Below are 24,952 nucleotides of genomic sequence, written 5' to 3' on the forward strand. Positions count from 1 at the left end.
TAATGGGGTATAGAATATTTCATCTCTAGGCCACTCATTTAAATCAGTCAATAGTATCTCAAAGTTGCTGTCATTTAAAAACTGTTAAGTGACCTATATCGGTGTTTCTTAACAACCAGTCCATGGACTGGCACTGCTCCCTGAGATCTCCCTGACACAGGTTAGGAAGGCAGCAAGCTGATCTTGGTATCAGAAAGGTCAGTGTTTTTCAATCTATGTGAAGCGAGATGATGGTGAAAGACCTGTCTTAGTGACCCATCTGTGACGATGTGACGCAGCAGGGAGGGGGGAGTGTTGACCTGGGAATGTGCCCTGGGGACGGGAGACCTGAGAGCCTGTCACCTGAGCCAGGAGGGGGAGGGGGAGGTGACACCTCTGCCCAGGAATGTGGATGGAGGCTGCAGCAGGGAACCTGCTCGGTGGGTTTAGTTTCAGTTTGGGGCTGGGTGGAGGAACACAGGGAACCCCAGGGCTGGGGTCTAAGCTCCCTGCTCCCCCAGAAGGACTTCACTGAGGGGTCCTGGGTGTACCCACAAGCTCTGTTTTGGACTGTGTTCCTGTTGTCCAATAAACCTTCTGTTTTACTGGCTGGCTGAGAGTCTCAGTGAATCCCAGGAAGAGGGGTGCAGGGCCTGGACTCCCCCACACTCCGTGACACCATCACAACCTCCTGCCAGCCATCTCGGGTAACCTCTTGGTTGGTTGACTATATTGTGTCTGTTTTGTGGTTAAACGGAATATTTTATTTGCTGGAGCTGTCCATCTAATGATCTTTCACTGTGGCCTGAAAAATAAATTTCCCTTTTCTGCTTTAGGCTTTCACATGTCTTTTTAAAAATTGGGTAAGAGGCAAAATCAGAGAATTGTCCATTTGAGAGATTTTCATGCTGAAGCAAAACTTTTAAAACAGCACATAAATGAAAAACCATTTGACTTGGTCAAGAACTCTCTCCATATCTGTGCTGCTGATACCAATTTGCATTTGAATCATGATATCTTCCTCCCAGTTCCACCTTTTTGTCCACTGGATGTTGCAGTGATGTCATAAGCCTGTATATATGACATCAGCTTGTTGCCAAATAAATTTCTGTGATGACACAAACTCAGCTTTATGACCTCACTACAGGGTTGAGGCAGAAGAGAAGGTGATCTGGGATCATCAATACCCGTATTTAAATGCAAATATCATTGATAATCAGAACTATAGCAATAATACTTTGCACTTTAGTAGTGACTTTTGTACCAGAATCTTAAAGTGCATTTCATTCAGGCCTGGTCTGCACTACAGAGTTAGGTCAATGCAAAGCAATTAACGTTGACCTAACTATGTAAGTGTCTACACTAAAATTTTGCTCCTGCTGATGTAATTGCCCCACTACACCAACTTAATAACTCCACATCCACGAGAGGTGTAGAGTCAAAGTCGATGTAGTTAGGTCGCTGCAGTGTCAGTGTAGACCAGGGGCAGGCAAACTTTTTGGCCTGTGGGCCACATCGGGTTTCCAAAATTGTATGGAGGGCCAGTTAGGGGAGGCTGTGTCTCCCCAAACAGCCAGGCGTGGTCCGGCCCCTGCCTCCTATCTGGGCCCCCCGGGACTTCTGCCCCATCCACCATCCTCTGCTCCCTGTCCCCTGACCACCCCCAGACCTCCCACCCCGACTGTCCCCTGATGCCCCATCCAGCCCCCCCCATTCCTGACTGCCCCCCGGGGACCCCTGCCCCATCCGACCCCCCCTGTTCCCTGCCCTCTGACCACCCCGACCCCTATCCACACCCCCAACGCCTGACCACAGCCCCTAAACTCCCCTGCCCTCTATCCAACCCCCCCCGCTCCCTGCTCCCTGCCCCCTTACCGTGCTGCCTGGAGAACCGGTGGCTGGCGGTGCTACAGTCGCGCCTCCCAGAGCACCGGGTCAGGCCGTAGCTCTGCAACTGTGCTGCCTGGCCGCCCAGAGCGTTGCGCCGGTGGTGCAGCGTGCTGAGGCTGTGGGGGAGGGGGAAAACAGCATGGGAGGGACTGGAGACTAACATCCCAGGCCAGGAGCTCAGGGGCTAGGCAGGAGTGTCCCGCGCGCTGGATGTGGCCCATGGGCCGTAGTTTGCCCACCTCTGGTGTAGACACTAAGTTACTTACATTGACTGTTACTGACTTTCAGAAGCCATTCCACCATGCCCCTCACTGACAGTACAATCGATTCAAGCGTTTCTGGTGAAGAGACACACCGCTTACACAAGGAGCAAAATCTAAACACGCACCAGTGATGTAATTACTGTAGCGGCTGTATGCTGACCTAAGTTAGGTTGACTTATTTTTGTAGTGTAGACATGCCGGTAGTAACTAAACCTTACAATTCCCTTTTGACTTAGGGAAATGTTATTACTTTTATTTTATTCATAGAGGAGCTAACACAGAAGTGGTGTCTTGCCTAACTTCACTAACGACTCAGTGGCATAACTGGGAATAGAACCGTCATCCCCTGACTTCTAGCCCTCCACTCTGGCCGCTTGAATGTGCTTCCTCCTTGGAGAAGGAAGTCAAATATGATTAGCTTAAAATCTACATCTGCTCACCCTTCCTCTATTTAGTTAATCAAATATCTCTTCCTTTGTGTACTTTGAATTTATGGGGGTGGTGGAAATGGTACAGGAAGGTTGCTGTCTTGTTAGCCCAGAATTTGCTGTGATGTGCCCTTTGAATTTTAACAGGTTGGTTGAGATAGCAGAACACCGTTTCCCTAATTATTTTGACACAGAAGAAAAGCTGTTTTCAATGACCCGTAGCATTCATCTCTATCGGGAACTCACCTGTGACAGTGTGCTGAAAAGGTATTGTTTGCTTTGGAGTGCAATGAGAAGCCCATCATTGCTGAATGGTCTGCAATGAATGTAATGTTTTACATCTCAAGTTTTATGTACAGTAGTTCACTTCTTTGGCCTTTACATTTCAATAACTAGGCAAGTCTGACTAGATAAAATTAGTGCAAAATGACCAACAACCCTGTATCTTGATGCATGTATTTGATCCCCTTTATTCGGAAGGTTTTGAAAAAGCTTTCTGAGATGTCTCGTTTAGTGTATGACCAATTGATATTAATGTTGCTATTTTTATAATGCAGCAAACTCTAATACACAGCCAGCAAAATGTGGTTTGCAGGAATCCCTTCATAATCCTAGATGTAGCTCTGATGGAGTTTGTGCAGCTGATGGGCACCCGGCTTTCTCTAGCTCAGATTAGGGTAGAGCAAAATCATGGAAGTGCCTCCTGAGTATCTTCCTCCCATCCCCACATTATGAGGGAGGAAGAAAAGAAGATGGTGGGATCCTCCTGCAAATAGAGAGAGGAGCCCCACTCATGACTGTCATCCAGGAAAGCTTTTACATGATGATCCTGTGTTGCCATGTTACTTTGTCAACTTGTGATGGTACGTTGTCATGAAGACAGGTTATGATGTGGCAAGGACATTTTGCCATTCTTCTTGTGTGTATCTGCAAACATGTTAGTAGCAGACTTGTGCTGTATACTACCTACAGCCCCATCAGAGAGGATGAACTCTTAGCATATTATTAACCAAATATATTTTGACATGTATATTACATTGCAAGTATGTAGAAAGGGACCTGGCCCAGTGGCTGTAGAGGGGACCTACGGTGGTAGAAATGGGATGTTTCTACTATGTGAGAGAGGAGGCAGGGCACAACCTCTGTGTGTGCATATCTCCCTGATTACCCCCATGACTGCATGGGACAGAGCAGATCCATATTATGTGGCTCCTCCAACCCTCCACTTTGAAGGGGGGACTTTGGGATACAGGAGCTATGGCAGCCTGAGAGCTGTGGTAGTGGTTATGGAGCAGGATTCCTTCCCCCTTCCACATCTCCATAACCCAGCAATGGTGACTGTTGACAGAGGGGCTTGGCCATATAGAAAGGTTTTAGTATAATTTGGTGTAACAAATTTATGCTTCTAAAATATTTTTTGTGTGTTAATCATAATATGTATACAACTAACATCCCGCTGTCTGATGTTACTGCTTCACCTAAGTCAATACTTATTATTATTATTATCTTTTTTTTAAGGATTGAGACTTTGGAAGAAGAAATCATTTCTAAGAAGGTTAAGCTTGTAATAATTGACTCTGTTGCTTCAGTGGTCAGAAAGGAGTTTGATACGAAACTTCAAGGCAACCTGATGGAGAGAAGTAACTTTCTGGCTAGAGAAGCATCGTTGTTGAAGTACTTGGCTGAGGAATTTTCAATACCAGTAAGTTTTTCCTTTTTTTTTTTTTTTTTTTTAAAGTCTCTGGCCCACAGTATCATGTCATAAAATTAGAGAACCATGAAAATGACAGGAAGATAAAAAACAGATGACCATTTTAACAGGGATGGACAAGCCAGTTACCGTAAGCACATCTGTGGGAAAAAAAATCATTCTATTTGGACTGTTCAGTTGGTGACTTTGTTGTGTTTTCCTTAATATTTATTTCAGACTTTAGAGATGACTTTACAAGATTCTTTCTACCATTTCTTTTCAGTGTTTCATTTTCTTTAGCTTTTTGTAAGGCTGTTATCTGTGTTGCTTCAATTTGACATGGCTCATTTAGTTCCATAACTTCCTTTTGACGCTGTCGTCTAAACTAGCATTACTTCCAGTGCTTTTTGGTGAGTCTTACCTGCTGATGGTCCATTTCCTGCCCCTCCTGTTAAATTTTGTGGAGTCTCAAATGGAGGTTGGCTCTTCCAGGCCCAAGTTCTGTGATTGTGAGTTTGAGATCTGGAGCAGTGACCTTCCTTTATGAGTTAAAGTACTCACAGATTTGTGGGAGGAAGGTAGTGACAGTGCACCAGGACACAGGCTTATCAGTAAGCCTAGAGTACCACTCACAAAAAGCTTCAGTACCATACCAGGATTGGGTGAGGTTGATTAAAGTGGTATTACAAGATGTAATGGCTTTGAATGAAAGAAGGGAAAGTTCAGATATAAAGAAAAGCTTTTAATAGTAAGATCAATTTGAGAACGGAAAAAGTTGCCAAGTGATGTCAGAGAGACTCCACCAACAGAAATAGTCGAAGTATAAGAGAGTAAACTGCTGTAGAGACTTTGGAAATGTGAGGTCTTGTCCATCGGTAACTTCTATGGTTTGTATAGCTGCCCTCTCAGTCAGAGTTATGCATATGTCAGGGGGAGAATCTATCCCTACTCTGTAAAATATCAAGACATTTGGATATCTTGAGAAAATTAAAAAACCCTGCATCTGTGCCTTTAAAAATTGTGTGCAAATGTAGTGTCCCAAATTCCTGCACCCAATGATATTTATAGAGCTAAAAAGAAGCCAGGAAAAATATGAAGTTTGCAAGAAAGTGTGTATTTAATGACACTTTTATTCATATTTAGGGAAAATGTGATGCAGTTCCCTGGCAAAGAAGAAGGTTATAAAGTTTATACTGGAAGATATTCATTTCTCTCTCTCATATTTTTTTAAAATTTGATTTTAGTTGTTAAAATGGTAAATTCGAGCTGGCTGTGAGCCATCCAGAGACCATGCTTATGGCTCTGCTTAGAAACAGGGAGACAGAATATTAATATTCATGGAGCTTCTAATGATTTACAGAGACACTGAATGAATGGAAAAGTTAAGGGTTGTGTGCTTATGTTATTTATTTCATCCTTTGGACTTGTTTAACCCCATATAAACCATTTACAGTTGATTAAATGAAAACAAAAGTTCACCATTTAAAGTTCTTCAGTGTATCCGAACTGCAGGGTAGTGTTTTGAGGTACGTATTATACCTGCTGTCTGTTGGTCCTTTCTTGATTTCAGGGTTCTGTCCATGTTTACCCATTAGAAACCTTCTGTGCAGAGGTTTAGAATTCCATAAATTTCTGCCTCTGAGTTAAACTTGATATTTGCAGCTTTGGACCGGGAGAGAATTTAAGTTCACAATTAAAAAAAAAAAAAAAAGTAAATGGAGGGTGTCAGAAGTCTTAGAACTATTAATAAAAAAGTTTGCCAAATTGTCATTTGAGCACTAGTAGTCGTCAATACCAGTATTGACTGATCAGTGGCTAATTTACTATTATAATTGCTTTTGAAATCTTGTAAAGAGAGTTGATTTACGATTGTTGAAATATTTGTCCTTAGAAATGGACTAAGTCAGAAAATACACCTCTTCATCGTTTTTTACTCCTTATCATATCAATTATTATTGACTAGTTTTTTGTATCAGTTCACAAGGTGAATGCAGCTGTCCTTTTATTGTCTGAATATGTACAGCACATGTATGGAGTTGCTGGGTTACATTAAAAATGTTTAAATTTGTATTGCACAACAGACAGGAGGGTCCCCTGTAAATTAGCATATTAAGAAGATCAGGTTTTGGATGAGAAGGATGTAGGAGGGGTCAATAGCACTGTCTGTTAAGGTTGTCTGACACTTAGCATTACAAGACCCTTTTTTCAGTTGCTTTTAACTTTTCTAACTTTATCTGTTTGGACTAAAATTTTCTATTTTGAATGGTTGCCTCAAGCAGAATTTTTTGGAAATTTCAGCTAAAAAAAAGAAAATAAGCTTTTTGTTCATATTTTAAAAAATTTGGTAGTTTTTTTTTTTTTTTTTTTTTTTTTTTTTTAAAACAGCTCCAGGTCCACTATGCTTTGGAGTAGGGTCTGGAATGGCTCAGAACTGTGAATGCCAGTCTCAGGTCAGACTGTCAGAAAACAGGGCGGACACCACAAACTGGTGGCATATTCTATAGTTAGATTTCACCAAGCCGGTAACAAATGTAATTTCCTGGATCACTATATTAGCCTTACCATGGAGACAAGGACAACCCCCCTTAGACTCTCCAGCCTATCTTACCAGCCAGAAAACTGGACTTTGTGATACTAGGTTACTCCCAACTCCAAAAAATTAGTCACTTACCCCAGGTCAATGAATACTTTTGATCTTACATCAAGACAACGCTTACAACCAATTTCTCTAGTAAACTAACTAAAGGCTTATTAGCTAAGAAAAAGAAATGAGAGTTATCGAGGGATTAAAGCAGATAAAATACATTAACAGATAAGTCTAAATTTGCACATCCACAATGATAGTAGAGATGTAGTAATTTGCTAGTTTTCCATAAGTCTCTCAGAGTTACCCAACATAACTTTGAGGATCTCTCTCTTGCATCTGGAACACTTTCATTTGAATGTCCAAATAGTTCAGAGATACTAGATCCTTTTTTGAATTCATATTTATAGCTTTTCCAATCAGAAATAATCTGATAAGTGTCTTTATTCCTCCATGTCCCCTTGCTTTGAAATTAGTATTTCCTGTTACAGCCATTAAGTCCTTCATTAGCATTTCCACGGTTCCATTCCGATTTGAAAAAAGAAAAGGAGTACTTGTGGCACCTTAGAGACTAAATAAATTTGTTAGTCTCTAAGGTGCCACAAGTACTCCTTTTCTTTTTGCGGATACAGACTAACACGGCTGCTACTCTGATTCCCATTTGATGAATTAGTCACAGGGATATACACAATATAAAAGGTAATGTAATAGGAAACAAAAATCCATTAGTTTTCATGAAGTTTACACATCAGGTACATTCTTATCTTAACACACATTTGATCTAGAGTTATTTAATTATCAGGATATACATACTGTAAATGTAATTACAGGGGTATATGCAATGCAAATGTAATGTAATAAGAGACAATTGCTTACTGATAAGTGAATACAGTAACATTAGCATCTCTCTTTTATCTCTATCAGCATATGAGTGAGCTAGTCTGACCGCATACTTAACACTTCTTTGATATTCAGACACAAGTGAGTTGGCCTATGGCTTTGACCTGAGTTGCCACCCTGGTAGATAGCTTCACACTAGGTATAAAATAAAATCCATCAGATGGACACAGACTGACAGGGAGTACAAGGAAACAATGAATGGTCAGCTTGATAGACAGTGGAATCAGCACACTCGAGGCCTGATCATGGAAAAGGACAGTTTTAAGGGATTTGAAAGAGGATAATGAGGTAACATTGCAAATGTTTATGGGGAGTGCCTCCCAAGCATAAGGACCAGCATTGAAGAAAGCACAAAGGTGCTTGTTTGAAAAGTTAACAAATGGGTGATGGAGGGTGACATCATGGGGATTGTAGCAAAATCTGTTGAGAAAGAAGTGGTCAGGGACTATTTAGAAAAGCTGGACGTGCACAAGTCCATGGGGCCGGACGAGTTGCATCCGAGAGTGCTAAAGGAATTGGCGGCTGTGATTGCAGAGCCATTGGCCATTATCTTTGAAAACTCGTGGCGAACGGGGGAAGTCCCAGATGACTGGAAAAAGACTAATGTAGTGCCAATCTTTAAAAAAGGGAAGAAGGAGGATCCTGGGAACTACAGGCCAGTCAGCCTCACCTCAGTCCCCGGAAAAATTATGGAGCAGGTCCTCAAAGAATCAATCCTGAAGCACTTACATGAGAGGAAAGTGATCAGGAACAGTCAGCATGGATTCACCAAGGGTAGGTCATGCCTGACTAATCTAATTGCCTTCTATGATGAGATTACTGGTTCTGTGGATGAAGGGAAAGCAGTGGATGTATTGTTTCTTGACTTTAGCAAAGCTTTTGACACGGTCTCCCACAGTATTGTTGTCAGCAAGTTAAAGTAGTATGGGCTGGATGAATGCACTATAAGGTGGGTAGAAAGTTGGCTAGATTGTCGGGCTCAACGGGTAGTGATCAATGGCTCCATGTCTAGTTGGCAGCCGGTGTCAAGTGGAGTGCCCCAGGGGTCAGTCCTGGGGGCGGTTTTGTTCAATATCTTCATAAAATGATCTGGAGGATGGTGTGGATTGCACTCTCAGCAAATTTGCGGATGATACTAAACTGGGAGGAGTGGTAGATACGCTGGAGGGCAGGGATAGGATACAGAGGGACCTAGACAAATTGGAGGATTGAGCCAAAAGAAATCTGATGAGGTTCAATAAGGATAAGTGCAGGGTCCTGCACTTAGGACGGAAGAACCCAATGCACAGCTACAGACTAGGGACCGAATGGCTAGGCAGCAGTTCTGCGGAAAAGGACCTAGGGGTGACAGTGGACGAGAAGCTGGATATGAGTCAGCAGTGTGCCCTAGTTGCCAAGAAGGCCAATGGCATTTTGGGCTGTATAAGTAGGGGCATAGTGAGCAGATCGAGGGACGTGATCGTTCCCCTCTATTCGACATTGGTGAGGCCTCATCTGGAGTACTGTGTCCAGTTTTGGGCCCCACACTACAAGAAGGATGTGGATAAACTGGAGAGAGTCCAGCGAAGGGCAACAAAAATGATTAGGGGTCTGGAACACATGACTTATGAGGAGAGGCTGAGGGAACTGGGATTGTTTAGTCTGCAGAAGAGAAGAATGAGGGGGGATTTGATAGCTGCTTTCAACTACCTGAGAGGTGGTTCCAGAGAGGATGGTTCTAGACTATTTTCAGTGGTAGAAGAGGACAGGACAAGGAGTAATGGTCTCAAGTTGCAGTGGGGGAGGTTTAGGTTGGATATTAGGAAAAACTTTTTCACTAGGAGGGTGGTGAAACACTGGAATGCGTTAACTAGGGAGGTGGTAGAATCTCCTTCCTTAGAAGTTTTTAAGGTCAGGCTTGACAAGGCCCTGGCTGGGATGATTTAATTGGGGATTGGTCCTGCTTTGAGCAGGTGGTTGGACTGGATGACCTCCTGAGGTCCCTTCCAACCCTGATATTCTATGATTCTATGAAAAGTTGACATCTCAATAGTGAATTCAATAAGAGATGATAGGTAGGGTGGAACTATGCTGTAAAGGGCCTTTAAAGTGAAGATGACGCTTATGGGGGAGTTAGAGGATGGATTGAGGTAGAGGGTGATTTGGCCAAAGCCATGGGGTAGGAAAATTATTTTTGCAGCAATATTCTGAATGGATATGTGTGGGGCAAGATCGCATTTGTCAAGGCCAGAGAGAAGAATGCTGAAGTAATCAAGACAAAAGGTTATGAGAGTCCAGATAAAACATCTTAGAGATGTCTACATCTTGCAGATTCTTTCTGCATAACATAGCCTGGATTTGAGGACCAAGAGAGAGATCCAAGCTGAAGAAGACGCCTAGGTTACAGGCCTGAGTGACGGATAAGATGATGGTGGTCTCCACAGTGATCAAGAAAGGAGATAGAGTGGCAGGCTTGGAGCTCTATTTTAGCCATGCTGACCTGAGGGCTAAAAAACCATGAGGAGATGTCAGAGACAGGCTGAGATTTTAGTTTAGACAGAAGGAGACAATTCTGCAGTAGAAAGGTAGATTTCTGAGTTGTGAGCATAGAGATAACAGCTGAATTTGTTTGCAAATTAGATTACCCAGAGATAACATGTAGAGGGAGAAGAGAAGAGGACCAAGGACAGAACCCTGTAGAACCCTTGCAGAAAGCTGGAGGAGGGTGAGAAAGATCCTCTGAAGGACACACTGAAGAAGCTATTAAAGAGGGAGGAGGAGGAGACACAGGAGGGGGAAGAGTCACAGAAGCCAAGAGAGAGGACAAGATTTCAAGAAGGCCATAATTGATGGTGTCAGAGGTGGCTGACAAGTCAAGGACGGGATGGAGTACTGGTTATGAGCTTTAGCTAAGAAGAGGTCATTGCTGACTAGACTCTGCATGCACCATCCCTTGAGAAACTGAGCATGCTCCTATCAGTTCAGGACTAAAGGGTGAAGCCAGAAGTTCCTTGTAGTTGCTGCTCCTGCACTGGGACTGAGAGCAGGGAGCCTGTCTCTCTTGTGCTCTCAGTGATTTCCCTGCTTGCAGCCAGACAGCATGGAGGAGGAAGCTGTCTGATCTGAATGCAGCGGGGAGAAAACCAAACTAGGGAAAGGGAAATGTATAGATTAAGACAAGGATGCTGGTGAGACTGAGATGGGAGGGGAAAGGAGGATGGGCCTGAGAGCCAGAATTGATGGTGGTGGAACTGGGGTTGGGAGCTGGAAATGTGGGTGGATGGGGGAAGGGAACGAAGCAGGAACTGGTTGGGCAAGAAAACTGGGAGCCATGGGGAGGGGGACTGGGTCTGGGAGTCGGGGGGCGGGGGGAATAGTGATTTAATTGATTGGGGTGGGCGGGGGGAGACGGGCATTGAGATTGGAGGAGGAGAAGGGAAGAGACTTGGCCCAGCTGCATAAGGAGACTGGGAGTAGGAACCAGTGTGTGGCAATGAGTGGGGAGACAAATCTGGTAAGGAGTTGTGTGCAGAGGGAGAGCTGGGAATGGCTGGGCAAAGAGACTGGGTCAAAGAGTCAGGGAAAGAGGAGATTGGGTCAAAGAGTCATGGAGCAGAGACAAAGATTATATGAGGAGCCCAATGACGGAGACTGGGACTGTGAACTAGTGGTGGGGGCAGGTAGGGGAGAGAGATTGGATGAGGAGCAGGGAGGGGAGAATGGAGACTGGCTGGTCAAGGACACTTGGAGTGGGATGAAAAGCATGAGCAGTGGAGACTGGGACTGGGTAGGCAAGGAGAATGGGATAAGGACAGGGAGCCGGGGTGGGGAATAGACAGGACTGGGACAGGTTGGAGGGGATGGGGCGGTCAAGCTTGGAGGAAAATAAGCATAATAGTCTGTGTGCTCACTAGAGCATGCTCCTTTCCAGAGTTGGGAGTGGAACCCACAGCAAATATCTGTGAAACCCACTGGCAAAATGTGTGTGTCATTCCCCTCCAGTGTCATTATCAGGTATTCTTTTAGGTCAAGTGGCAGAGGTCTGTGCAGTGGATCTAAAGATTGCAACCCTGCTGATGAACCGTTTGGATGTCAATATGACATAGTCTTTAATTACATGACCATATATGATTTTTTTCCACAGGATCCCTGCCTCATTTAGTTCACTGGATGGACCTGCTCTGGGGATGAATTGTGGTTATGTAGTGAAGGAATCTCTTATCTGTAGGACCCTTGCCTCATTTGTTGCAGAAGTTGAAGGGTGTATAGTGAATGAGGCAGGGGATTGCAGGAAGAGGAAGGATGGTCTCATAATTAAGGCAGTTGAATGCTACCCTGGAGATCTGGATTCTATCCCTACCTCTGCCAGAGTGCTTATGTGATGCTAGGCAAGACAATTAAACTAAATTTTTCACAGGTAGTCATTGAAAGGAATCCTAAGGTGGTTATCGATCCATTACTAAATGGAAATGGTAGAATTGTCAATAATAATGTAGAAAAGACAGAAGTGTTCAATAAATATTTTTGTTCTGCATTTGGTAAAATGCAGCATGATCTATTCATATATGATGATGGTGAAACACTTTCCATTCCAACAGTAACTCAGGAGGTTGTTAAACAGCAACTACTAAAGTTAGATATTTTAAAATCAACAGGTCCGGATAATTTGCATCCTAGAATTTTAAGAGTTGGCTGAGGAGCTGGCTGGACCGTGAATGATACCATTCAATAAGTCTTGGAACAATGAGGAAGTTTCAGAAGATTGAAAGAAAGCTGATATGCCAATTTTCAAAAAGGGCAAACGGGATGATCTGGGTAATTAGGCCTGTCAGCCTGACATGGATCTTGGGTAAAACAGTGGAAAGGCTGATATGGGACTTGACTGATAAAGAATTAAAGGAGGGTAATATAATTAATGTCAATCAACCAGGGTATAGAGAAAATAGATCTTGTCAAAAGAACTAGAATTTTTTTGGAAGAAGATTAGGAGTTTGGTTGATAAAGATAATAGTATTGATGCAATAGACTTTTGTAAGATGATTGACTCGATACTGCATGATGCTTAGATTAAGAAACTAGAACAATGTACAATCATCATGGCACACATTAAACGGATTAAATGGCAAACTGATAGGTTTCAAAATGTAATTGTAAACAGGGTATCATAATGACATGGCTGTGTTTCTAGATAGGCTCTTCATAGAGCGGTTATTGGCCCTATGCCATTTAGCATTTGTATCAATGACCTGGAAGAAAACATGAAGTCATTACTGATAAAGCTTGCAGATGACACAAAGATTGGTGGAGTGGTAAATAATGAAGAGGACAGGTCACTGATACAGAGCAATCAGTTGGACGCAAGCAAACAGTATGTGTTTCAGAATGGCCTAATGTAAAGTCATACATTTAAGAACAAAGAATGCAAGTCATACTTACAGGATGGGGGACTGTATCCTGGGAAGCAGTGACTTTAAAAGTGTTGGTGCCCACAATAAAAAAAATGTTTAAAAATTGGAGCGGGTTCAGAGAAGAGCCACAAGAATAACTAACAGATTGGGACTCCTTGTTGTTTTTGCTGATACACACTAACACTGCTACCACTCTGAACCCTAACTGATTGGAAGACATACTTTATAATAAAAGACTCAAGGAGCTCAATCTTTTTAATTTATCAAAGAGAAGAATAAGCGGTGATTTGATCAGTCTGTAAATACCTATATGGGGAACTGAAACTTGATAAAAAAGGGCACCTCAGTCTAACAGACAAAGGTGTAATGAGATCCAATGGCTGGAAGCTGAAGCTCGACAAATTCGGTCTAGAAATAAGACTGAATTTTTTTAAGTGAGGGTAACTAACCTTTGGAATAGTTTACAAAGGGTTGTGGACGATTTTCTATTGCAAAATTTTAAAATCAAGAATTGAATTTTTTTTTAAAAACATGCTTTAGTTTAAACAAGAATTAATTCAGGGAAGTCATATGGCCTGTATTATGTGGGAGGTCAAATTAGATTATGACAATCTAATCTGGTGAAGTGAGCTGTAGCTCACGAAAGCTTATGCTCAAATAAATTGGTTAGTCTCTAAGGTGCCACAAGTACTCCTTTTCTTTAATCTGGCCATATAATTTATAAATTTATGAATTATTGTGTCCTTCATTTTCTGGGTGCCCAAATTGAGTCTCTGGGGTCTGATTTTTTTAAGAAAAAAAAAGATTTGCAGAATTGCTGAGGACTCACAACTGCAACTGAAGTAAATGGGAGCTGTCCTTTGAATATATAAAGTGCTGTATAATTCTTTGAAAAACCAGTTCCTAGGTCTCCCTAATTGGGCACCTAGAATTAGTGAATACTTTTGACCTTAATCTCCCTGTGTCTCAGTTCTCCTTTTGTCCTCAAAGGTAGGTATGAATTGTGTGCAGTAAGGAATGGGGGCCATACATTAAACAATGAAGTAAAAGTAAAATATTGAATAGTTCAATGGTTTTCAGTCTGTGGTCTGCAGACCCCTGGGGATCCTCAGACTATGGGGTCCGCAAAAGGTTGTTGTTACCATAGAACAGTGGTTTTCAATCTGTGGTCCGTGGACCCCTGGGGGTCTGCAGACTGCGTCTAAGATTGCCAAAAGGGCCTGTGCCTCTAAATTTTTTAGAGGTCCACAAATGAAAAAAAGGTTGAAAATCACTGGAATAGCTTCTTAAATGAGCACTGTATAGTCTGTGCACTGAAAGAGGCAGGGATCCTGTAGAAAAAATAGTATGTGATCATGTAATTAAAAACTGTATCATAATGTGCACAAGAGGGCTGAATTAATTCTTAACTTTTGAGTGCTTGACTTTATAAACTTAATGTTCTTTCAATGTCTTTTTTTGTTTTTGATATACATATAGATTATCCATCTATCTATATATATATATACACACACACACAAAAATGGTAAAAAAATCTATTGTTTGTAGAATACATTGAAGATATAGAACAATATAGAAAGCATTTTTTGTGTTTATAAAAGCTATTAAAAAAAGGGAAATTAATAGCACGGTGCATTAAAGGGCATTTGGATCCAAATGAATGTACCCAATATTGATTCTTTAATAATATACAACAATGATTTAGACTAACTGATCACTAGATTATTAGTATTTTTCATGCTAAAATATTTGAACAATCACCACAGTCTCTCAGATACAAAATTAATTTTTCCCTCATGAAAAAATGGCCGGGCCTAAGCAACTTGAGAGAATCTCCTGGATGTATTATTTTGGACTTAACATGGAGTGTGAGTCCTGAGTATATGCCACAGCAAAACGTGGTATTGTATGTATTCTTTGGCTTTTCCATGTTGTACACACTCCTTCAATGTGATTTTGTGTTTTGAAACCATTTTATTAATAAGCCACATCTTCATCACTCGATGAAGGTGGAAGCCAAAACACATTCTGGATTTACAGTTGGGTGAATTTTGTTTGTTTTTATTGTGTGTGTGCATCCCATACTTCACACAAGTATATTGTGCCAAAGTTTGGAGACATTACTAAATCACATCCGAGGAAATGTTCATTCTTGCATTATGTGTTTTCTGAGTAATTTTCCCAGGGAGAGTATGTGGCTGATGAGTTTTACAGCTTAGGTTAATTTTTATATGAAATGCATGTGGTGCTCGTACTGGTCTGGAAACAAGTAATATCACTATTCCAATGAGAGAGAGAGAACTAGACTTGAATATATAGCAAGAATAGTACTGATCATACTGCTTTTCTTGTGTCAGATTTTTAAGTAGTTTTCTGATTACCTGCTCAACTTCTGTAAATATTAATTTCTGTGGGCTAGCCTGCTGATTAGTAGTAACAGTTAACAAAATGCATGTGGGTGGCTAGCCCTTCTCTCTAGATAGCATTTTTTAAAATGGTACCTGCAAATGTAAACTATAGGAATAATTCTGTTTAATAAATAAAAGTGGAAAGAAGACTGAGGGAGGCTTAGGATGAAATTCAACTTTTTGTAATGCCATTGATTTACAGCAGAGATGAATTTGGCTCCTAGTGCTTTGTCCTAAACATTGTGGATGATCTCTTCACAAATCTGGGCAAATGTGTCCTCCTGCATATGTTGAGAACATTGGTCAAAGCTGTAACAATAAAATGCATATCAGTTTGTTTTTAAAAAGGGGGGAAAAGTCCCCCTCCCGCTTCAAAGAGACAAATAGGCTTTGGAAGTGAAATAATTTAATGAGATGGAGAGATTTCCCTTTATCATCTATGAATATAGTGTAAATGAAAGTGGGACATTTTGGGATCAGGCTCTTACGCTGTTTAATCTGTTATAATTGTGAGAGTTAAAGGAATGCTCTGGTTAAACACATGTTTTTTTCACAAATACATTTAATTTCATTTGAGGTTGACACTGTAAAATGGAAAGTTTTAAAAAGGCAATTTACTTGTCACTATTTGTTCCTGATTTATATTTTTATTTCTCTCAGCATGAGTAATTAAAATTTTCTGGTCAGTTTCCCTCTCAGGCTCTCATGCACTTAGCATAGTGCTATACATTTGGTTTATGAATCCTGTGAGGGAAAGTTTAAATGCAATAGGCTGCTTTCATTATAATTTAAAAAGAAAGTTAGTGAAAAATTTTCTTTGTTCGTTCTCAGGTTTTGTAAACTCTTGTTTTCAAAACTAATTCAACTTTACATATCATTTTATGCCTGCAGCGACTCTCCTCTGTCCCCTTCTCTGTCTGCATTAACCAAATAAATTTATGGTATCATCTCAGCTTCATACAGCTAAATGTCTCCAGACCAGAAGTGCTTCTATTGGGCAAGAAGAAGATCTTGTATCTTCTTCTTCTCTAAAAAAAAGAACAGGAGTACTTGTGGCACCTTAGAGACTAACAAATTTATTAGAGCATAAGCTTTCGTGGGCTACAGCCCACTTCATCAGATGCATAGAATGGAACATATAGTAAGAAGATATATATATATATAGAGAGAGATATATAGATATATATACACATACATACAGATAAGTTGGAAGTTGCCATACAAACTGTGAGAGTCTGATTATTAAGATGAGCTATTATCAGCAGGAGAAAAAAACTTTTGTAGTGATAATCAAGATGGCCCATTTAGACAGTTGACAGGAAGGTGTGAGGATACTTAACTTAGGGAAATAGATTCAATATGTGTAATGACCCAGCCACTCCCAGTCTTTATTCAAACCCAAGTTAATGGTATCTAGTTTGCATATTAATTCAAGCTCAGCAGTTTCTCGTTAGAGTCTGTTTTTGAAGCTTTTCTGTTGCAAAATTGCCACCCTTAAATCTTTTACTGAGTGGCCAGAGAGGTTGAAGTGTTCTCCTATCGGTTTTTGAAAGTTATGATTCCTGATGTCAGATTTGTGTCCATTTATTCTTTTGCGTAGAGACTGTCTGGTTTGGCCAATGTACATGGCAGAGGGGCATTGCTGGCACATGCTGGCATATATCACATTGGTAGATGTGCAGGTGAACAAGCCCCTGATGGCATGGTTAATGTGATTAGGTCCTATGATGGTGTCACTTGAATAAATATGTGGACAGAGTTGGCATCGGGGTTTGTTGCAAGGATAGGTTCGTGGGTTAGTGTTGTGTAGTGTGTGGTTGCTGGTGAGTATTTGCTTCAGGCTGGGGGGCTGTCTGTAAGCGAGGACTGGTCTGTCTCCCAAGATCTGTGAGAGTGAGGGATCATTTTTCAGGATAGGTTGTAAATCTTTGTTGATGCGCTGGAGAAGTTTTAGTTGGGGGCTGAAGGTGATGGCTAGTGGCGTTCTGTTATTTTCTTTGTTGGGCCTGTCCTGTAGTAGGTGACTTCTGGGTACTCTTCTGGCTCTGTCAGTTTGTTTCTTCACTTCAGCAGGTGGGTATTGTAGTTGTAAGAATGCTTGATAGAGATCTTGTAGGTGTTTGTCTCTGTCTGAGGGATTGGAGCAAATGCGGTTGTATCATAGAGCTTGGCTGTAGACAATGGATTGTGTGGTGTGGTCTGGGTGAAAGCTGGCAGCATGTAGGTAAGTATAGCAGTCAGTAGGTTTCTGGTATAGGGTGGTGTTTATGTGACCATTGCTTATTAGCACAGTCGTGTCCAGGAAATGGATCGCTTGTGTGGATTGGTCTAGGCTGAGGTTGATGGTGGGATGGAAATTGTTGCAATCATGGTGGAATTCCTCAAGGGCTTCTTTTCCATGGGTCCAGATGATGAAGATGTCATTAATGTAACGCAAGTAGAGTAGGGGTGTTAGGGGATAAGAGCTAAGGAAGCATTGTTCTAAGTCAGCAATAAAAATGTTAGCATACTGTGGGACCATGCGGGTACCTATAGCAGTGCTGCTGACTTGAAGCTATACATTGTCCCCAAATGTGAAATAGTTGTGGGTGAGGACAAAGTCACAAAGGTCAGCCACCAGGTTTGCTGTGACATTATTGGGGATACTGTTCCTGATAGCTTGTAGTCCATCTTTGTGTGGAATGTTGGTGTAGAGGGCTTCTACATCCATAGTGGCCAGGATGGTGTTTTCTGGAAGATCACTGATGGATTGTAGTTTCCTCAGGAAGTCAGTGGTGTCTTGAAGATAGCTGGGAGTGCTGGTAGCGTAGGGCCTGATGAGAGAGTCCACATAGCCGGACAATCCTGCTGTCAGGGTGCCAATGCCTGAGATGATGGGGCGTCCAGTATTCCCAGGTTTATGGATCTTGGGAAGCAGATAGAATACCCCTGATCGGGGTTCTAGGCATGTGTCTGCACAGATTTGTTCTTGTGCTTTTTCAGGGAGTTTCTTGAGCAGATGGTGTAGTTTCTTTTGGTAATCCACAGTGGGATCAGAGGATAATGGCCTGTAGAATGTGGAGTTAGAGAGCTGCCTAGCAGCCTCTTGTTCATATTCCAACTTATTCATGATGACGACAGCACCTCCTTTGTCAGCCTTTTTGATTATGATGTCAGAGTTGTTCCTGAGACTGTTGATGGTGTTGTGTTCAGCACGGCTGAGGTTATGGGGCAAGTGATGCTGCTTTTCCACAATTTCAGCCTGTGCACGTCGACGGAAGCAATCTGTGTAGAAGTCTGTATCTTCTCTTTCCTTTTGTTAAGTCCTCCCTTTTATCTCTGTTGTCAGTAACTTTGGTATCATCCTTAACACTGCACTTTCCTTCTCTTTTTGAGTGTGCAGTTCGGTTAACACCTCTGCAAACTCTATCTCTGAACAAATTAGTGTGTTGGGAAGGCCCATATAAAACTGGAAAGAATTTGAGGAAAAAATATGGAAAAAAACAATGTTACACTGCCACTGGATATGAATATGGGAAAAGTTAGGTAGTCTGTCTTTATTGTGGCATTGATAACCCATATGTTCTGATATTTCAAACAGCATAGAGATATGTTAACAAATTTGAATTTCAAATGGCCTTTAATTGAGCAATGTCTAGATTGTAAGTTATTTGGGGTGGGACATTGTTTTCATACTTGTCTGTATAGCATCTACCAGAGTACCTTATTGATGTTATACAAATAATCACATTTGCCTGTTGTTGTCTAGTTCAGGGGTTTTCAAACTTCACTGCACCATGACCCCTTTCTGACAACAAAGAATTACTACATGACCCTGGGATGATGGACCGAAGCCTGAGCCCCGCCACCCTGGGCGGGGGGACCAAAATTAAAGTCCAAGGGTTTCAGCCCCAGACAGGGGACCTGTAACCTGAGCCCTGGCTCCTGGGACTGAAGCTAAAGCCTGAGCCCTGCTGCCCAGGGCTAAAACCCTTGGGCATCAGCCCTGGGCAGTGGGGCTCGGGCTTCGGCCTGAGGCCCCAGCAAGTCTAAGCCAGCCCTGGCGATCCCATTATAATGGGGTCCTGACCCACGGTTGGAGAACCACTGGTAGTTTTTCCTCCACCTTTTTCTTGAACAAACCTATGTCCTTCTTCTAAATGCCTGCCTCACCATGCCCCTTTTGAGTCTGTCTAAACAGTGAGAACTGTTTTTGTATGTTATGTCGTACAAATGTTTGTTTGGTTAACGAGGTGCTGACTAAGAGGGAGAAGCATTTAGAGAAACTTTATTGTCAGTTTGAAAAATGTACCAGCCGTGTTCTAGCCAGAGGACCAGGCCTGTTACCCAGAAATTATTGTGTACAACTTGGCTTCAAACAGATAGTTTCACAGGCAAGATCTCAATGAGAAGTCCACTTCCTCTTCTACCAGCTGCTGGCAAGAGGGACGATGCTGGGATTTTTAGCAGAGTGCTCTCCTTGGACCCTCTGGTGGGTCCGATCTTTTATATCACTCTCTGGTATGTGTTGTATGAATTTGAAGCCTCTCTTGCACAATTGCTAGAAGGGAGGAGCTTTCTGTCTCTTCTCCCCCACGCTCAGCCTCCTGGCTGCTGCATAAGTAGAGTGTTCTAATCTAGTCCTCATCCAGCCATCTGGTTGCTGCAAAGGAGATGAGGTCTCCTTGATGCTCTATCCCTTCTTCAACCTCTGGTTTTTCAGTCTTTCTCCCCAGTGAATAACTCCAGTGCCTGACTGCGCTGCTGCTGCATGTAGCTTTCTTAATTAAATTGACATGATTTGTGATAAATTCCTTGTAGGGTTCTCAATAGCAGTTGTGAAGCTGATCAGTTTTGTTAATTTTACTCTGCTGCTTCTTGGAAAAGTTAAGGAGCAGCAGCAGAAGTATCTCTTCAGAATCAGGAAGATGAGAAGATACTGTTGCTTTACAAAAAAAGAAAAGGAGTACTTGTGGCACCTTAGAGAATAACAAATTTGTTAGAGCATAAGCTTTCATGAGCTACAGCTCACTACAGTCATTGTATTTGGAAGGTTATCTTTGCAACTGTAAGGGCTCGAGATTTGATGTTTATAAATGATAGATTCCTTAGAAGCTGATGAGTCTGAATATTATTCATGTTTATAATCTAAAGCTATATAGATTTTCAATTACCCCGATTTTATATATACATTTTAATTTCTGCGTTGCATATCTATTGTACAGGGAAGAAGGATGGCCTTGTAGTTAAGGATTGGGATTATAGAAGTTTGGGTTCTGTTCCCAGCTCTTCCATTGCTTCCAGTGTGACCTTTGCAGAGTTACTTAAACTTTGCCAATTTCTCTGTCTATAAAATAGGATAAGAATACTTGCTTGCTTCATAATTGTGTCGTGAGGCTAAATAAATGTCAAGGGCACAAAGATCTTCTGATAGAAGGTGATATATAAATGCAGCGTGTTAAGGCATCTATGATGGTGTTTTGTGTTAATTCTGTGAAAAGACTAATACAAATTAAATCATTAAGAAAGATCACTCACAAAACATGACTTCTGAAAGATTAACACCAACCATACTTGGACCAATTAAAAAAATATTAACTTGAGCATGTGCTTGGATCACGTTTTGGCACTGTCCCCACCAACCAGGGAACCAAACTGTGTCAGAAAACAGGACAACAAGAGCTGTATTTGAACTGTGTTTTAATATGGCTTTCAAATAAATTTTTCCTTTGATGTAGATGGACCCCCTTCAATGCACTTCAACAGTTCCTGTAACAAATTCTATAAGAAAGCATGTAAAGCATTTTATATTCAACTGCATGATTTTTTTCTTCTACATTATAAACTTGTAGCAGTGTTTTCATTCAGGTAGCTGAGTCCATAGGTTTGTTTTTGGTTAGCCATTTCTAGTGTATTCAAAACAGCCATTGTTTTGTCTCTCTCTCTCTCTTTCTTTTTTTTTTTTTAACAAACTGTTGAAGTATAATTGCAGTGAAAATACCTCACTTATGTATAGGGTTCACCTTGGGAAAGTATTTTTTGGAATCAGTTTCCAATTGCATTATTATGTACAGTAATAAAAACTAAGAACTTGAGGGAAAATCTGTCAACTGAAGAGCAATGTTTCTACTTTTTCTACATAAATTTTCACTAAATTACTTTTTATTATTGGCACAGTGGCCATGTTTAAATTGTGTTCCTCCGCTCCATAGTATTGTGCAAAAACTTTTTAATGAAGGAGAATTATTCTGGTTTACTACTGAATGTGTCAATACAAAGGGAATTGAGATGCTTTTGTATTCCAGTGTTGATTGTTAAAAAATTATTCTCAGAAACCACAACTTTGTGTTAGTTGAAAATGACTAAAATGTAATTATTACCATTTTCAGTACCGATGCAATATGCATTCTTTGTTATAGACCTCTGGAGAATATGCATTTCTGCAGTTTATGGCCTGACACAGTGTTCCTTTTGGAATATCCACACTCATAAAATGTTTAATACTATTGAGAAAAAGGAATGAAAACCACTAGAGCAGTATTTCCTGTTTTCATGCCATGGTGAAATATATAGAAGGAGGTGGTTTAATGTTATAAAATACTGGAAAGTAATTTTTTCTTTGCTTTTAACTTTCGCCCCATTATTTTTTCCATTTTACAGTACAAATGACCCTGCCAAAAACTAACATCCTGCATAGATGCAGGTACAGCGTCATGTGGAAGGAAGGAAGCGAATGGCTTTGTGGATAATGTGCAGGCATGGGAGTTGGGAGACTAGGGTTCTATCCCCAGATTTTGCAATTGGCTCACTATGTGATTTTGGGCAAATCTCTTACCCTGGAAGTGTCTTGATTTCCCTATCTGTAAAATTAGAATACCTATTTACGTCATGTGGGGGCTATGAGGCTAAATTCATAGGCAGAGTTGGTAGCCTATTCTTAAGGTGGTTGGAACATCAGTATAAAGCCCTATTTTCAGTTGCTTATAATTTTGCCAGACCTTACTTGTTCAGGGTGAAATTTTCCATGCTAGGTATCTGCCTCAGGCTGAATTTTTTAAAAAAAATTTCAGTGAAAATGGTTCATCAATTTCCGAAGACAAGATTAGAGAAAAATATGTTTTGTTCAGGATAAAACAATTCTTACAATTGTTTTGTTGGGAAGCTGTAACGCCTTCCTGCTTTTGAGCAAAGACTTGAAGAGGGGGAGAGGGAGGGGCTTTGTATCAGCTATGTGTCTTTTGCTGTTTCTATGAAAAATTGTCCCAATTTGACCAAGTTATAAGCCTTTAAAAAATCTCAGTTTGCATGTGCTCAGTAGAGATTTGTTAGAGTTTGACGTGAAAATTGCCAAAGATTCCATCTGCACTGAGCAAGCTCCACCCCAGTTTCTGCTGCCAGTTGCTGTGACACCAGGCAGCAGAACTGAACAGTACAGGTGAAAAGAGATGAAGGTATCAGTGGAAATGAAAGTGAGGCAGCACATATGATTGCTGTGGAGCTGTTGTTGATAAGCAGATTTTTCAAAAAGGACCATATCCTCCCAAGGAAGAACGAAAAGAGTAAGCACTTTCTATCATTTCCTGGAAACTGACAGAAGAAAAGAAAGGAAACTAATGTTGCAATATCTCCTCCTTCTGAGTCTACAGAAACCCCTTTATGAGAAGACTACACTAGTAGGAGCTTTGGATATATTGCTGGGGTACAGCTGTTTCATACAGTGTCATCTCCTGACAGCCCCATGGGAGAAAGAAAAGGAGTACTTGTGGCACCTTAGAGACTAACCAATTTATTTGAGCATGAGCTTTCGTGAGCTACAGCTCACTTCATCGGATGCATACTGTGGAAATTGCAGAAGACATTATATACACAGACACCATGAAACAATACCTCCTCCCACCCCACTCTCCTGCTGGTAATAGCTTATCTAAAGTGATCACTCTCCTTACAATGTGTATGATAATCAAGTTGGGCCATTTCCAGCACAAATCCAGGTTTTCTCACCCTCCGCCCCCCCCCCAACTCACTCTCCTGCTGGTAATAGCCCAGCCAAAGTGACCAGTCTCCTTACAATGTGCATGATAATCAAGGTGGGCCATTTCCAGCACAAATCCAGGTTTTCTCACCCCACCCCCCCCCACACACAAACTCACTCTCCTGCTCCCCATGAGAGAGTCTCTTTCAGAAGTTAATGCTAACCTGTCAACATTGTCTCTCAGAATTTCTACCGTGTGGGTTCCCTCCCGTGTTTGGGCAGTTGGGTGGGAGTGGTAGTATCTCCAGGGACAGGCAGAGAGACAGTGGCAGTATGGTGCTTGAGGGAGCCATACTGCCTTGAGGACAGGAAGGCCTGAATAACAGCATAGATGTTGTTAGCTTCTGTGAATTTACCTTTTGATCTCAAACATCTTGTGCATGTGAAGAGCCATGAGCCCTGCTCTTATTGGTGGTGCTCCAAACTCAGCCTTGTGATAGGATGATGAGTCAGGAACTGTGAGTTGCAACTTGAGGAGTTTCCTGAGTAATTTCACGCCCGACTTTTTTTTTCTACTGGAGTGTTTGATCTGATCCATACTTTGTATGTCATTTCTTACTTCAATAATAGAGAAGCCTATATTCTCATTTTAAACAAAAATATACCTCTTGCTTTTTCTTTGCAGAAATAGGCCTTATAGTGTAACCCAATTGCTAAGGAGGCTTGTCAATAAAAAGACAGAATTTTTCTCACCAATAGACTCACAAGGCAGGCTCCTTTTTTCAGTAGAAAATTGGGGTGAAAATATTACACATCTGGGTAGCTGTAACTAAGCATTTCAATACTTTTGGCAATATTCATGTAATCAAGCACTAAAAAGAAACTTTCTAAATGCACAGTCTCCATCCATGAGTCCATTTGATTTTAACTCCCTTATAAAACATTGTTTGCATTGCTTCTCATTTAGATATGCATACCATTGTCCCATGTGAGACTTTTGGTTTTTTGTGGTAATATTTTGGGTCATAGGCGCTGACTATGTGGGTGCTCTGGGGCTGGAGCACCCATGGAAAAAAAAAGTAGTGGGTACTGAGAACCCACCAGCCACAGCTGTTTGGTGGCTGGGGGAGGGGCTTGGGGGAGGGTGGAGAGCAGCAAGCTGGTGGGGGCCTCGGGGAGGAGGCGGGGCAGGCGCAGTAGGAGGTGAATTGAATGCAGGGCCTTGTGGGAAGGAAGCAGAACAGGGGTGGTATCTGAGGTCTTGACTTTCTTTTTGGCAGTCTCCAGTATTTTTGTTTCCATCCTATGTTGGTTAGTTAAGTGACTGTTAATATGGGAACCACACACTTTTTTTCTTTTTGGGTCATTAAAAATAACTTTTCGTATCCAGAAAAAAAAGACTTAGTTTTCTTTTAATACCTCATGTTTGGGCTCTACCTGCTATCCGGTGGTTCTCAAACTTCAATGCACCA

General features: G+C 41.5%; 1 protein-coding gene across 3 annotated transcripts in view; it reads left to right on the plus strand.

Moving 5' to 3' along the window:
• The window catches only part of RAD51B (RAD51 paralog B), a 591,188-nt gene that overhangs the window by 24,518 nt on the left and 541,718 nt on the right, over positions 1 to 24,952 (plus strand). For all 3 annotated transcript variants that reach the window (XM_074955518.1, XM_074955519.1, XM_074955521.1), the window contains exons 6-7: positions 2,708 to 2,827; positions 4,079 to 4,262. In XM_074955518.1, the coding sequence (XP_074811619.1) occupies positions 2,708 to 2,827; positions 4,079 to 4,262 (304 nt within the window). The remainder of the gene's footprint in view (positions 1 to 2,707; positions 2,828 to 4,078; positions 4,263 to 24,952) is intronic.

Source organism: Natator depressus, chromosome 6 (assembly GCF_965152275.1).
Source record: "Natator depressus isolate rNatDep1 chromosome 6, rNatDep2.hap1, whole genome shotgun sequence".
NCBI classification, from domain to species: Eukaryota; Metazoa; Chordata; order Testudines; family Cheloniidae; genus Natator; species Natator depressus.